Genomic DNA, 15,277 nt, shown 5'->3' on the forward strand with positions numbered 1-15,277 from the left:
TTTCGGTTAGTCAGGGCGTCATTAATTAAGGAGAATGGGGCTAGAGGGATAATAAGCTAGCAGACTCGATGGGCGGAATGGCCTGTGTCTTCTGGCCCAACACACACCGCCGCCCCGCGTTCGTTCTTATTTCTAATGATGCACGCTGAAAAACGGATACAGGAAAATGACGTCGAACAATCTGTCCGCATGGCAACGCATTCCAGAGGCGCGGAGCATCCAATCAGAGGAGGCAAAGCGTGGAACGGTAGCGAATGAGCGCAGAGCACCGCGGATTTTAAAATCCACTCTTCGCTAGTGCTCAGTGCGAGTTTGCTCTCCGTGTGCAGTGGGTGCAAACATGGCTCTACGCTTGGTTAAGGTCGGAATTGTGTATCTTTTTAAATGAAATTGGCATGGTCTTACTGGAAGGGAATTGTATTTTGTGTCGTGTGGATGGGCTGCGTTGCAAATTATTTCCCTGATTAATTGATGCGAGGCGGTTATCGAGCTCGATTTAGTTCTTAATTTTACATTCCTTAGTAGTAAAATGCATTTCTAAGAAGCTTGTGTGTAATATGTTTTTTTAGAAACCTTTAGACTTGTTAGTTGTTAACTTGTAACTCAACTCAAAAACTCTTCAATTGCGGATAAGTAGAGGGGTTACTCGTGCAAGCTCTTAATTCCCCGTCTGCTGCTGCTTCTGTATTGTCGAATGCTGACGACGCGGTTCTGGGTACTAGAAAGTGTATGAGTATGCCAACACATTCGTGTGGTACTAAAGAGGTTGTGTTCTGTATCTGAGCCGATTAGTTTCTCCTTGCACCGCTTTCTCCCTGCCCCCATCCGCACAAAACTTGCCATCACTACTGAAACGATAACTCTCTCCAAACTTAAAAATGCAGCAGATAATCAGCATTTGGAGATGAAAATAGTAACATTACAATGAGTAGAAAATTTATTTTCTTTAATACTGATGGTTTTAATTGGGGAAACCTAAAGCACAATAGATGACTAGAGTGAGACTCTACAAAATCAGAATCTCTAAGAATACAGGTATCTGGCCTCTCTTGGCTCTGCCATTCAAAGTCATGGCTGATTTCTCTTTCCCGCCCCCCTCCCCAATACACTCCTGCCTTGAGATTGTCTTGCCCTCCCCCTTGAGATTGAGCCCTTGAGCTGCCTTTTTATTTAAACTACAGACCTAAAGATGATCTTTTATCCACCATTCTGTCCTGTCCCTGGTATCCTCCATTGGAGAAGTGTCTAAGTGGAACCTTCATTTGTTTAAAAAAACAACATTGGATTGTGGAGGTTTCATAAACTCCAGAGGAAATGGGTTTGGCCTAGTCAGTCTTGCTTCATGCCAAACTTGGCGTGCCTGGGACCAGTCTAGTGAACCTTTGCTGCACATACTCATTGACAGATTCTTTTGAGAAGAAAATGATGCAGCGTTAAATGCAACACCTTCAAGGCCCCATATAGTTCTGGTTGCCTGTCACTTGAATTTCATACTCATTTTCTTCCCCCCCCCCCCCCCCCCCCCCCGCAACACATCAGAATTTGCTGCTCCATTCTAGGGTTTCACATGAGCAACTTGCAGTTGATAAGAACTGAAAATTCTTCATCAGACTGTGACAGTAACTGTTGGAGTTTTTCCAAGGATTTCTGGTTATGGTAGTCCCTCCTCTCACTCTGTTCATCCAAAGAGATCAGCTGATCTTGGACACTCCTTTATTCACAACACCCTTTTGTGCAGTTCGATGGTTGGTTTTTAATGTTTCTCGTTTCTATGCAGTCATCATGCAGTTCCACAGCTGCAGCTGCATTTTAACCTTCATGGGTGGTTGCCCTGATGCATTTCCTACAATGGAATGTAGAGTCAAATCTTTAGAATAACTTGAGCCTTAACTGGGTGCACAAATGGAATTCCATTACAGTACTATAGTCTCTATGATTTGGCTATTGAATCAAACAAAAACAACTTCTCACTAACATTTAAAATTCTCCAAATAAAATGTTAATTCATACTGCAGTAAAGTGTCAATAAACAGCCACTGAAAATGTTAAATATTTTGAGATTTAATTGAATATTGCTTCAGTTGTTCGAGTTCAGGCCACCACAATCTATAATGCTTTTCATGCACCATGCTGAGGATTGATCATGAGATACTTAATTTGCACCTGGGACTGAAGATGTGATTAGAGTGCACTTTTGATTTTTTTAAATTTTGTAACCCATCAATAAAGCCTCCAGATTTCACAGGGCTTTAAACTCTGCTTTGGAATGTATGCAGATATTTTCCTCACCCATCCCAAAACCCTTTATCACTGACTACCATCTCTATTTTCAGTTTCTTATCTTGGCCCTTTTTCAAGTTGATATTAATCTTTGCACTGACCCTGTTGAACAAATCTTCAGCTAGTTAAACTGCTTTCATTGCCTGGTTTGGAGAGAAAATGCTTCATTTGACACTGATTGTAATTTCTGTGCATAGAATTCAGTGTTCTGCAGGATCGGAAATGCAACGGCTCTATAGCACTGAATTGATTAAGGCTAATGTTCAAATGAAGTTCAATTCTAAATCTCTTTTCATTTATTAGGCACGTGCTGGCAGAAACAATGAGACAAATGTTCCTGCAGCAAAAGTTGGAACAAAAGTTGGCTTGAGGCCTAGAGCTGCTTTGGTAGACATTGGAAACAGGGCACAAGGAGCTAAACTCCCTATTAAAAAGGTATTGTATGTGAATTGCTTGTAGTTCATAAATTGGACCTTGGTAGTTTGATCATGTGTGAGCCTCTTAAATGGAGTGGGTTCTTTTGTATTTCAACTTGTGGTGTGATAAAGTTTTGGAATTTAATTCAGACTTTGAATTTTACAGGGAAAACCTACAGCAGTTCCAAAGGTAGAGCCTGCAAAGAAGGTTGTTAAACCTGTTCAACAACCAGAAATCTATGAAGATGTGACAGAGGTAAATTAGCTAATGCTGAGCACAAAGATGTGTTAAGTGCTTCACATTCACTGCATCAATCTTGCTACAAATGGACAAAGTGCATCTTGATTGTACCTTTTCAAGACAGTCTGACTACATCAGACTACTGTATGCAAGCAATCACTTCATGGAGCACTGGAGAGATTGCTTGCATGCAGTTTCTCAGCATCTGACCGTGTTCAAACATGACTTCCATCTTCTCCTGACCAAAGACTAGCTGCTTTATTATTTGTACACTAAGTTGACATTGTTGGATGATTTCAAATATCTTGTCTAAAGTAATCTTAAATCTTAAGATATGAAATACTTGTCTCTAATCCTTGGACCAGATCAAGTGCCGGCAGAAACTGAGATCTGGAGTAACACAGAACACTAATGACACTCAAGAGCATCTGGAGGGAAATGGACAGTGAATGTTTTCTGTCATCTAAGGTAATTGGGAGTCCAGATAAAAATCTTGAGCTGAGAAATCTACTGTCCATTTCCCTCCACTTGTGTTTTCTGATCTACTGAGACCCTCCAGGAATTTCAATCTTGGTAAACCAGCTTTTTAATTGAAAACTACCCATCCCTCTGCTACTTTGGACCTGGCAAGACAATAGTTATTTAAGCTGTAGACTGTACTCTTTTCCATGGATGCTGCCTGGCCTGAGTTCCTCTGGCATTTTGAGTGTGTTGCTTGGATTTCCAGCATCTGTAGATTTTTCTCTTGTTAGTTAAATCAGTTTTAAGTGAGCTTGAGCAACTTGTGAATTGTAGCCAGTGCAAATTGTTTTTATCCCAGGATATTTTTTCAGTATGTTTGTGGTAATAACTGAGATCGTAAATGCTTATCTGTAGTTTCTGCCACGGCAACTCTTCACAGGTTCCAGTGTCAGTACCCAGTGAAGCTACAGAAAGTGTATCTGAGGACTTGTGCCAGGCCTTCTCTGAAGTGCTGCTTCCAGTGAAAGATGTTGATGCTGCTGATGGTGATAACCCCATGCTATGTAGCAACTACGTTAAAGATATCTACAAATACCTAAGACAATTGGAGGTTAGATTTTACTTTTAAATGCAAGAATGTTGTAGCTACCTTAACCTCTCATTAAAATTTAAATTTGCTTTCCTCACTACTTCCTGTATAATTCTTTCATATAATTGTGCCTTAATCACTTTACAGTCTAAAAAATAGTGGGTAAGCTTTGATATTTCTTGTACTTCAGGGGTGGTGTAATTTTGTGGCAAAAGTTTAAACCAATGAAACTTTTTTAGACTGTCATAAGAATTGCTGCTACGGTTTCAATTTTCATAGCACTGGAAAGCCTGCTTTAATATTAACTTAAATTTTCCTCCAAGAACACAAATTTAATGATGAAACAAACCTGGATGTATTGGAATGGCCTGGCTAGATTTTATTTTGCTTTTGTGTGTGTTTGGTGGGGGGGGGGGGGGGAAGAGAATGGAAATGGGAACTTTATCTACAGAGTAAACTCCTATATTCAATTTAATCCTTGAGGTGGATATTGACTGGATTCCTGGTTGGTTTTGTGAGGAAAGTGAGTGGTTGATGGTGGCAGAAGAAGGATTTTATAACTTTAAAAATATGACCTTGGACTCTATTCTTCAGGAATGATGATAGTGGGTGCTTAACTATATGGCAGTCAAAATAGGATTTGATAATGCAGATACTGGAATTAACTGGATTGGGTAGCAATCGTGGGGAGAATAAAGTTAAATCTTCCTTTGGAGGAGTTTCATAGATGAATATGGAAGTGTAAAGATAAAGAGCTGAAATTCAGTTGAAATTTTGCTCTAAACTAGTTTGGTTACTAATTGTGTTTATCCCCAATAGATGGAGCAGCCTGTAAGGCCCAAATATTTGGAAGGAAAGGAGATAACCGGGAATATGCGTGCTATCTTAATAGACTGGCTTGTACAGGTTCATAGGAAATTCCAGCTGCTTCAAGAAACTTTGTACATGACTGTATCAATCATAGATAGATTCCTTCAGGTAAGAATGTTTTCCTGCTTTTGAATCTTAATTTAATCTACAAAAACTGAATTGTCTCTACTTGCTCTAAATCCCACACTATTGCTCTCATTAAATCTAAATTTTGCTCAAAGATTTTTAAAACCAAAATTCCCATTCATGCAATATCTGGAAAATTATGATTAACAATTTTTTTCTGCTTGAAGATGACTGCATGGTACATAAACTAATGTGACTGGTTTCTTCTAGGATAACCCAGTGACCAAGAACAATCTACAGCTTGTTGGTGTGACAGCAATGCTCGTGGCCTCAAAATATGAAGAGATGTATCCTCCAGAAATTGGGGACTTTGTCTACGTTACAGACAATACTTACACTACAGCTGCAATACGTGAAATGGAAAGGAGGATTTTGCAAAAGCTTAACTTTTCTCTTGGCCGGCCACTCCCTTTACACTTCCTGCGGAGAGCTTCCAAAGTTGCCGAAGTGAGTTTAAATCATTGAGAAAAGAATGGAAAAATTTTTCCACCCCATAAATCTTTATGTAGCTCATCTTTAGGACTTGAACAGTTTGCAGGTGATTGTACTTTGCAGAAGACCATGGCTAAAGATAAAGGAAATCTGCCTTCGTGCTCCAATTTGCTTGAGTAAACCTTTCAAGCAAGGTCTCTTGAATATAATCCAAATCATTCCACTTGTAGCATTTGTCTAAGCTAATTGGTTCTAATTTCTTTCTAGATCTGGAGTGTTTTTATCTGTAGTCTATACTAGATTGCTTGGAAAGTCCCAATTCTCTCTAACTTACAAGTAACTAGCTTGAGTTTCTGACCAAGTATTAACAAAGAAATCAATAATTAAACTTGCTTTAGAAACACAAAACCTACGCACAATACAGGCCCTTTGGCCCACAAAGTTGTGCTGAACATTTCCCTATCTTAGAAATTACTAGACCATAAGATATAGGAGCAGAATTGGGCCTTTTGGCCCATCCCCATAACACTCATTTTTTTCTAAGCTCCATGTACCTATCTAAAAGTTTCTTAAAAGACCCTATCATTTCTGCCTCCACCGTTGCTGGCAGCCCATTCCACGCACTCACCACTCTCTGCATGTTTTTTCTTTTTTTTTTAAACTACCCTTGACATCTGCTCTGTACCTACTCCCCAGCACCTTAAACCTGTGTCCTCTTATGGCAACCATTTCAGCCCTGGTTAAAAAGCCTCTGACTATCCACATGATCAATGCCTCTCATCTTGTACACCTCTATCAGGTCACCTCTCATCCTCCGTCACTCCAAGGAGAAAAGGCCAAGTTCACTCGCCTGTTTTCATACCCTTTCTATGGCTTCCACATCACTAAGTGGGGTCTGACCAGGGTGCTATATAGCTGCAACATTACCTAAATTCAATTCCATGATTAATGAAGGTGAATACACTGTATGCCTTAACTACAGTGTCAACCTGAGTAGCTGCTTTGAGTGTCCTGTGGATTCTGACACCAAGATCCCTCTGATCCTCCACACTGCCAAGAGTCTTACTATTAAATACTATATTTTGCCATCAATTTTGATCTACCAAAATGAACCACCTCAGTTATCTGGGTTGAACACCATCTGCCATTTCTCAGCCCAGTTTTGCATCCTATCACTGTCTTACTGTAACCTGACAGCCCTCCACACTATCCACAACACTTCCAACCTTTGTGTAATCAGAAAACATACTAACTCATCCCTCCACTTCCTCATCCAGGTCATTTATAAAAATCATGAAGAGAAAGGGTCCCAGAACAGAACCCTGAGACGCAACACTGGTCGCTGACCTCCATGCAGAACATAACCTGTCTACGAACACTCTTTGCCTTCTGTGGGCAAGCCAGTTCTGGATCCACAAAGCAATGTCCCCTTGGATTCCATGCCTCCTTACTTTCTCAATAAGACTTGCATGGGGTACCTTATCAAATGCCTTGCTGAAATCCACATACACTACATCTATAGCTCTTCATTAATGTGTTTAGTCACATCCTCAAAATTCAATCGGGCTCGTAAGGCACAACCTGCCCCTGACAAAGCCATGTTGACTATTCATAATCATATTATGCCTCTCCAATGTTCATAAATCCTGCCTCTCAGGATCTTCAACTTACCACTGAAGTAAGACTCGCTGGTCTATAATTTCCTGGGCTATCTCTACTCCCTTTCTTAAATAAAGGAACAACATCCACAATCCTCTGGAACCTCTCTCATCCCCATTGATGTAAGATCATTGCCAGAGGCTCTGCAATCTCCTCCCTTGCCTCCCACAGTAGCCTGGGGTACATCTTGTCCAGTCCCAGCGATTTATCCTACTTGATGCTTTCCAAATGCTCTAGCACATGCTCAAGCTTTTCAGTCTGCTGCAAGTCAGCACTACAATCACCAAGATCCTTTTCCATAGTGAATACTGAAGTAAAGTATTAAGTACCCCTGCTATTTCCTCCAGTTCCATACACTTTCCCACTGTCACAATTGATAGGTCCTATTCTCTCACGTCTTATCCTCTTGCTCTTCACATACTTGTAGAATGCCTTGGGTTTTCCTTAACCCTGCCCATCAAGGCCTTCTCATGGCACCTTCTGACTCTCCTAATTTTCTTTTTAAGCTCCTTCCTATTATCCTTGTCTTCTAGATCTCTAACATTACCCAACTCCCTGAACCTTTGAGCTTTTTTGACTAGATTTAGTACAGCCTTTTTACACCACAGTTCTTGCACCCTACCATAACTTCCCTGTCTCATTGTGGAGTTCTGCATAGGCATCTTCCAAAAATATCCCCTGAACATTTGCTATATTTCTTCTGTACTTTCCCTGAGCACATTTGTTCCCAATTTAAGCTTCCAATTTCCTGCCTGATAGCCTCATTTCCTCTTACTCCAATTAAATGTTTTTCTAATGTCCCCATCTCTCTCCAATGCTATTGGAAAGGAGATAGAATTGTGATCACTATCTCCAAAATGCTCTCCCACTGAGATCTGACACCTGACCAGGTTTATTTCCAATACCAAATCAAGTACAGTCTCTCGTAGGCTTATCTACACTGTCAAGAAACCTTCCTGAACACACCTAACAAACTCCACCCCCATTGAAATCACTTTATCCAGGGAGATGCCATTCAATATTTGGGAAATTTAAAATCTCCCATCACAACTGTTTCCAGGTTCTGTTTCCCTATCTGCTCCTCGATCCCTATTACTATGGGGTGGCCAGTAAAGTTATTGACCCCTTTCTGTTTGTAACCTACACCCACAGACACTGTAGACAATCCCTCCATATCTTCCTCCTTTTTTGCAACTGTGACACTATCTCTGATCAACGGTGCCATGCCCCCATCTCTTTTGCCTTCCTCCCTGTCCTTTCTGAAACATCTGAAACCTGGCACTTGAAGTAACCATTCCTGTCCCTGAGCCATCCAAGTCTCTGTAATGGCCGCCACATCATAGCTCCAAGTCCTGATCTGCACTCTAAGCTCATCTGCTTTGTTCACAACACTCCTTGCATTAAAATGGACACATCTCAAACCATTTGTCTGAGCACATCCCTTCCCTATCACCTGCCTCTCCTCCCTCATACACTGTCTCCAAACTCTATTTCTGAGTCAACCACCTCTTCCCCAATGTTGTCTTTTCAGTTCCCACCCCCCCCCAACAAATCTAGTTTAAATTCTCCCCAAAGGCCTTGGTAAACCTCCCCGCCAGGATACTGGTCCCCCTGGGATTCAAGGGCAACCTGTCCTTTTTGTACGGGTCACACCTGCCCCAAAAGAGATCCCAATGATCCAGAAACCTGAATCGCTGCCCCCTGCTCCAATCCCTCAGCCACACATTTATCCTCCACCTCATCCTATTCCTATACTCACTGTTGCGTGGCACAGGCAGTAATCCTGAGATTACTACCTTTGCAGTCCTGCTTCTCAACTTCCTTGCTAACTCCCTGTAGTTTTTATTTGTTTTTAGGAACTCCTCCCTTTTCCTACCTATGCCGTTGGTACCAATATGTACCACAACCTCTGGCTGTTCTCCCTCCCACTGCAGGATGTCTTGGATGCGATCTGAAACATCCTGGACCCTGGTACCTGGGAGGCAAACTACCAAACAAGTTTCTTTCCTGTGCCACAGAATCACCTGTCTGACCCCCTGACTATAGATTCCCCTATCACTACTGCCTTCCCCTTTCCCTGCCCTTCTGAGCCACAGGGCCAGACTGTGCCAGAGGCATGCCCACTGCTGCTTCCCCCAGGTAGGCTGTACCCCCCACAGTCCTCAAACAGGAGTGCTTATCGTCAAGGGGTACAGCCACAGGTACCTCTAGTACCTGACTCTTCCCCTCCACCCCCCCCCCCCAAGTGACCTACTTGTCTGTCTCCCATGGCCCCGGTGTGATCACCTGCCTATAACTCGTTTGTATGACCACCTTGCTCTCCCTGACTAGTTGAAGGTCATTGAACTGCATCTCCAGTTCCCTAACTTGGTCCCTTGGGAGCTGCAGTTCAATACACTGGGTGAAGATATGGCTGTCTGGGAGGCTCAGACTCCAGGACCCCCCAGTACTGAAAACTGGCCTCACACACATACTTCCTCCCTTCTGCAAATAACACAGGTGAACCTACCTCGCCTAAGCCCCTTGAGCCAAAGCTCTATCACTCTGCTGCCCGCTGGATATGGCAGTCTTTTCAAACCTTTTGCGCTCTACTGGCTGACGTCGCACCTACGCAGTCTTGCCTCTCTTTTGCCCCGAGTAATAAAACTGCCTTTGCTCTGGAAATCCTGAGCCATTCACCCACAGCCTTGCTGCTTGCATCTTTAATGATGCATATCAGGGAGTCTGGCAGGACACACCAGCCAAGCATAACTTCAAGCTGAAGTTGTGCTATTAGAACGGTATCAATCATTGGGGCCCCACCACCCAGAATATGCCATCTCATTGCATCCATCAAAGAGGAGGTACAGGAGCCAAAGGACACAATTTTAAGGATAGCTTCTTCCCTCTATCACATTTCTGAATGGGTGAGCTCACAAACACTATCTTGTACTTTAATACAGAAAGGTTGTACTAACTTAATATTGATATATCTTGTAATATTTCACTGTACTGTTGGGAAAACAAATACCATGATAAATCTAATCAAATAGTACAGGACCTTTGGCCCACAATGTTGTGCAGACCTACTCCAAAGTCATCCAATCCTTTCAGTTTTTCTTTCATCCATGTCCCTATCCAAGTCTTTTAAATGTCCCTAATGTACCTGTTTCTATACTACACCACTCCTGGCAGTGCATTCCACATCCACCACATTTTTTTTAAAAATCCTACCTTTAATGTTCCTCTTGCTTTCCTGCAATCATAAAATTGTGCTGCTTTGTATTACCCATATCCACCCTGACTGCCTCTGTATGCTTCTAAATCATTTTTTTCCAAAGAGAAGCCCTAGCTTGCTCAACCTTTCCTCCATATGTCATGTTCTCTAATCCAGGCAGCATTCTGTAAATCTCCTCTGCACCCTCCAAAGCTCCCTATGAGGAAGCCAAAACTGAACAGGATACCCCAGTGTGGTCTAACCAGAGTTTTATGGAACTGCAACATTGAGGCTCTTGGTCTCGCCCTTCGACTAATGAAGGCAAACAGACCATCTATTTTAACTAGCTTTTAACTTGCACAGCAGCTTTAAAGGGTCTATGGAAGTGATGCCAAGATCCTTCAATTCCTCTGTACTATGGATCCTTTCATTAACCCTGTGTGCCTTTAAATTTGACCTTGTAAAATGTATTGCTTGTACTTCCAGACTGAATGCTTCACGCCCTAGCTTTGCATTCTGCTGATGTCCCACTGTAACTATGCCAACATTCTGCACTATCCACAACACTACCAATTTTTGTGCCATCTGCAAACTTGCTAACCTACTGTTCTACTTCCTCGTCCAAGTGACTTGTAACAATCTCAGAGTAGGTGTCCCAGAATGGATCCCTGCAGGACACCACTGGCCACCCACCTCCAGGCAGAATTTACTCCATCTACTACCACAATTGTCCTCCTGTGGACAATCCAGCTGAGTCCCATGCCTCCTGACTGTCTGAATGAGCTTACCAAGAGGAACCTTGTCTCAATGATGTACTAAAGTCCGCTGCTCTACTTCCTCAAGCAATTTAATGAGGCTTGATGACCTGCCCCTCACAAAGCCCTGCTAACTAAACCTAATCAGACTATGCTTCTCCAAATGCTTGTAAATCCTGTCTAAGAATTGTCTCCAATCATTGGCCCACCACTTACACAAGACTCCCCTGGTCTATAATTCCCTGGGTTGGCTCGGTTTCCTTGAACAAAGGAATAACATTTCCCAACCTCCAGTCTTGTCAAGTTGCTTTTATTGTCATTTCAACCATAACTGCTGGTACAGTACAGTAAAAACAATGTTCCTCCAGGACCCTGGTGCTACATGAAACAACAGAGCTACACTAGACTAAGTGAAACAACACAAAACTACACTAGACTTCACACCTACAGAGGACTACATAGTGCACAAAACAGTGCAAGACAGTACAGTAATAAACAAGACAATGGGCACAGTAACTCCTGTAGGTATTGCTCCTGTGGCTAGTGAGGATGCAAAGGCCTCTAACCTACAGGCAGAGTATCTTCCATCCAAAGTAATCCAAACTTAAGCTTTTCAAGTAAATACAATGTAAAATGAGCAATATCTGTACAGTGTTCACTTCAAATTCTTCAGCTTGTGTTCATAGTTGCAACCTTGGAGAAATCTCATTTGTATAGTGAATTCAGTTTGTTGATGTGCAAGCCATTTTATTTACTATTTGACTTTATTCTAGGTAAGCTCTGAGCTTCACACCTTGGCCAAATACTTGATGGAACTGACAATCGTGGACTATGAAATGATGCATTATCTTCCATCCCAGATTGCAGCTAGTGCTTTTTGCCTTGCTCAAAAAGTCCTGAATGCAGGTGAATGGGTGAGTATTGATGATTACTTCAACTTTTAGTTGGTTTTCATTGCACTGATCCACTGACTATTTCAACATGATTCTTTCAGACACCACTTCTAGAGTACTATATGACCTATAAAGAGTGTGATCTGGTTTCTGTTATGGAGCACATTGCCAAGAATGTTGTGAAGGTCAATCAAAGCCTCACTAAATACATGGTAAGTTTGATCAACATGTGTTTTTGGTCAAGTTCCACTTGGCAAACTGATCAAAGTAAAGCTGGGGTCTATTAAATCCAGGGCAGTGGCAAAATAAAACAAAGTAAGAGCAGAATTGGGCCATTTTGTCTGAGTCTGGCCTGCCATTCAACCTTAATCTTTTCAAGGATAATTGAATGTTTCAAGGTTGTTGGAGGCTCTACAGACGAAAGCTTGCAGATTAAAAATTGTACTTGTAAGGCTGACTCAAGTGCTGGGCTTGGCTGTAGGGCAAAGCTGCAATTGGCATTTAGTTGGTGAGATGGTTTGATAGGAACTAGCTATTAAATGGAGGAATTGTGGTTATCTTTTAATTAGAAGACGTTATCTTGTCCTGTTGAAGGATAAACATGAGCAGTTACTATCCCGTCACTTCAGAAATGCCTTAAAATGACGTCCAAATTTCTGCCTTGGGCTAAGATGTCCTGTCTGTAGTGTGGTGCAACAAGCTTTTCCTGCAAGCTAATGTTGATGGGGAGGTAGGAGGAAGACTGAAATGTGGGAGCAACTAATACAAGCTCTTTCTAGAATTTCCAGTACAGGATTTCCAGTGACATAGTAAGATGTGAATGCAGGGATTTGTATGTTGCCTAGGTTAAATGGGAAGAGATCCACTCTACTGACTGCCATTGTTCCACAAATCTCTTTACCTGAAAGTTGTAAAGATAACTACCCAGAAAAATCATCACCTTGGCCTCCTTGCAGAAACTTTTCTATTGAACTTCATCTGCTGAGATGTATACAATAGTTTTGTATTGCACATGCTAGAATGCCCTTGGTCAGCTCTTTAATCCTTGAGCTCGGTCCTGAGTAGATCCTTCTCCTGGGTCAGTATGTGGATTTCAAAGTTAGCTATGTTGAAGATCCTTTTTAAGCCAGTTAATAGTTGGCCCTTGTTTGATATTAAGGGATTGAGTGGGTATGTGTTCTCCTACCCCACCCCCGGAACATGCCGAACTAAAATATCACGAGTCTGACTCTACACTTGAGGCCAGTTGCAGAGTGTCAAACCACCTGAGCATACTTGGCCATTCCTGAATAAATGTGGGAGCAGGATGCAATACTGGCCATGATCTCTTTTTGAATAACAGCTTTTCAATAGCAGTTTTAAGGAAAGTGTAAACTCTAGCTGCTTGTTACTTGATCTGCAATGATCTAAGTGTCACAGCTTGTGCCAATTACACTGATCTATAAAGTACTCTTACATTCCTGTAAATTAGCTGAAACAAGTAATATGCAAATCAGTCACTGTTCTGGATTGCACTTGTGTTGGTTATTACATTTGAATTCTCATTCTCTGCAGACCATTAAGAACAAATATGCCAGCACCAAGCTCCTGAAGATCAGCACCATTCCACAGCTAAAATCAGATGTGATTATCAACTTGTCGAAGCACCTGATACTTCAGAAATAACTTCCATACCTACTTGTATAGTCTTGCTTCTGTATTTTTTCTCAGCACTATGTGCTATTGTATATAAATGTAGTTACCATTTCACTTTAATAAAGGTGTTTTTAAGATTTTGAAACTTTTTAAGTTGAACTGCAATCATCATGGTCCTCTACAGTACTGTGCTTCAACCCATGTGATTTCCTTGGGTGTGCTCTTATATTTTGTGTATTCCCTTGAGCTAAGTTTCTCTATACCCGTCAGCCTTGCCTTTTCTAACAAGAACATGGAGCTGTGTGCTTGATATTTCACTGGCCAACTTATTCCAGTCCACATCTACCAGATCCTTTCTGATGCCATCAACATTGGCTGCCTTGGAATTGGAATCTTAACTGGGGGACCAGTCCCATCCTTCTCCATGATTGTCTTGAAATGAATGGAATTGTAATCATTCGAAGTAAAGTGTTCCCCTACACAAACCTCAGCTGCCCTCTCTCATTCCCTAGTATTGCACTCTAGTTGGAACCTCTTTATAATTAAGGAAACTTTCCTGAACACATTTGAAAAGCACTCATCTGGTTTTTGATGGGGGTCCCAGTTGATGTGAAAAGTCAGAATTGTCATCTAACAACCTCCTTGCCATGTCGGCAATCCCCCTACAAATTTGCTCAGCTAACCAACCCCAATAATAGTCATCCCTCATGCCTCAGTTCTACCCATATTTATACTACTTTCTCTAACAAGTAATACCACCATTCTCTTTTAATCCCTGTGCTCTAACACACCTGGAAATAATGGGACCCCAGTACACTGATCTGATTCCACCACTCCTGTGGATCAAGTCTCAATTATAGCTATAATGTTATAATTCCTTGTGATTTAAGCTCATTTGCCTTGCATTGAAATAGACACAACTCAAATGTTATTTCCACCATACCTTACTTCTCAATTTGTCTTTGTAGACTCAATATCTTCCCCTCAGCCACTTGACTACCTGTGCTGGCATTCTTGTCCTTCCCCCACCGAGCCTTCACAACTGGCACCAATTTTCAAAGCATCCATCAGCATCTTATGCAACCTGCAATGGGTCGCTTGGTAGCATTCCCCTATGGCTGTGGAGCTCAGATGCACCCTGGCCAGCACAATGAGTTCAAGTGTTACTGAGTGTTTGTAACTATTTTTGAAATAAGATGATTTTTGGTAAATGGTGCCTTTCCTATCTTATTTTCCCTGGACTTGGTCTTGAGCTAACTGATTTCAGCCCAAGTGAGGGAGGCTGCAAAAGAAATCCACAGGAATGTTCCCCACCTTGTGTGGAGGGGCACAGTCAGGTGGGGAAACCCCATAAATGTTGAAATGGTATATTACCTCAAGGAGCCATGAGTGGCAATGGTGGTTTTTTAAATAGTTAACGGCCAGAATTTCCTCACTGGCAGACCCCAGTCAGTACAGGCTGTTCAAGTTTATTTGTTATTCAACCACATGAGTACAGCCAAAAGAAACCGCAAACTTGAACATGCTTGCCTCCCGCACTCGGTTGGAGTGCACCGGCTCTCGTTCCTCACTCCTGGGCATCTGCAAGCAGCAGGTGACACTGTGGCTTTAGGCCTTGTCCTCGCTGTAACTGAGGCCACGCGGCTCCCCCACCCCCACCTTTCGCCAATGAATTGGATTGGCAGCATTCTGTGTTAACGATGCCCAACAGGGTCTTGCGATC

At 42.1% G+C, this 15,277-nt stretch overlaps 1 protein-coding gene across 1 annotated transcript; it reads left to right on the forward strand.

The window, feature by feature from the left end:
• Positions 1-275: 275 nt before the first annotated feature.
• ccnb1 (cyclin B1) lies at positions 276-13,699 on the forward strand. The gene is made up of 9 exons (XM_073048199.1): positions 276-361; positions 2,584-2,715; positions 2,863-2,952; positions 3,839-4,009; positions 4,808-4,966; positions 5,195-5,431; positions 11,800-11,940; positions 12,021-12,131; positions 13,474-13,699. Exons 1-9 carry the CDS (start codon positions 341-343, stop codon positions 13,582-13,584), a joined length of 1,173 nt encoding a protein of 390 aa, XP_072904300.1. The 5' UTR covers positions 276-340; the 3' UTR covers positions 13,585-13,699.
• The last annotated feature ends 1,578 nt before the right edge of the window (positions 13,700-15,277 follow it).

This window comes from Hemitrygon akajei, chromosome 6, assembly GCF_048418815.1.
Source record: "Hemitrygon akajei chromosome 6, sHemAka1.3, whole genome shotgun sequence".
NCBI classification, from domain to species: domain Eukaryota; kingdom Metazoa; phylum Chordata; class Chondrichthyes; order Myliobatiformes; family Dasyatidae; genus Hemitrygon; species Hemitrygon akajei.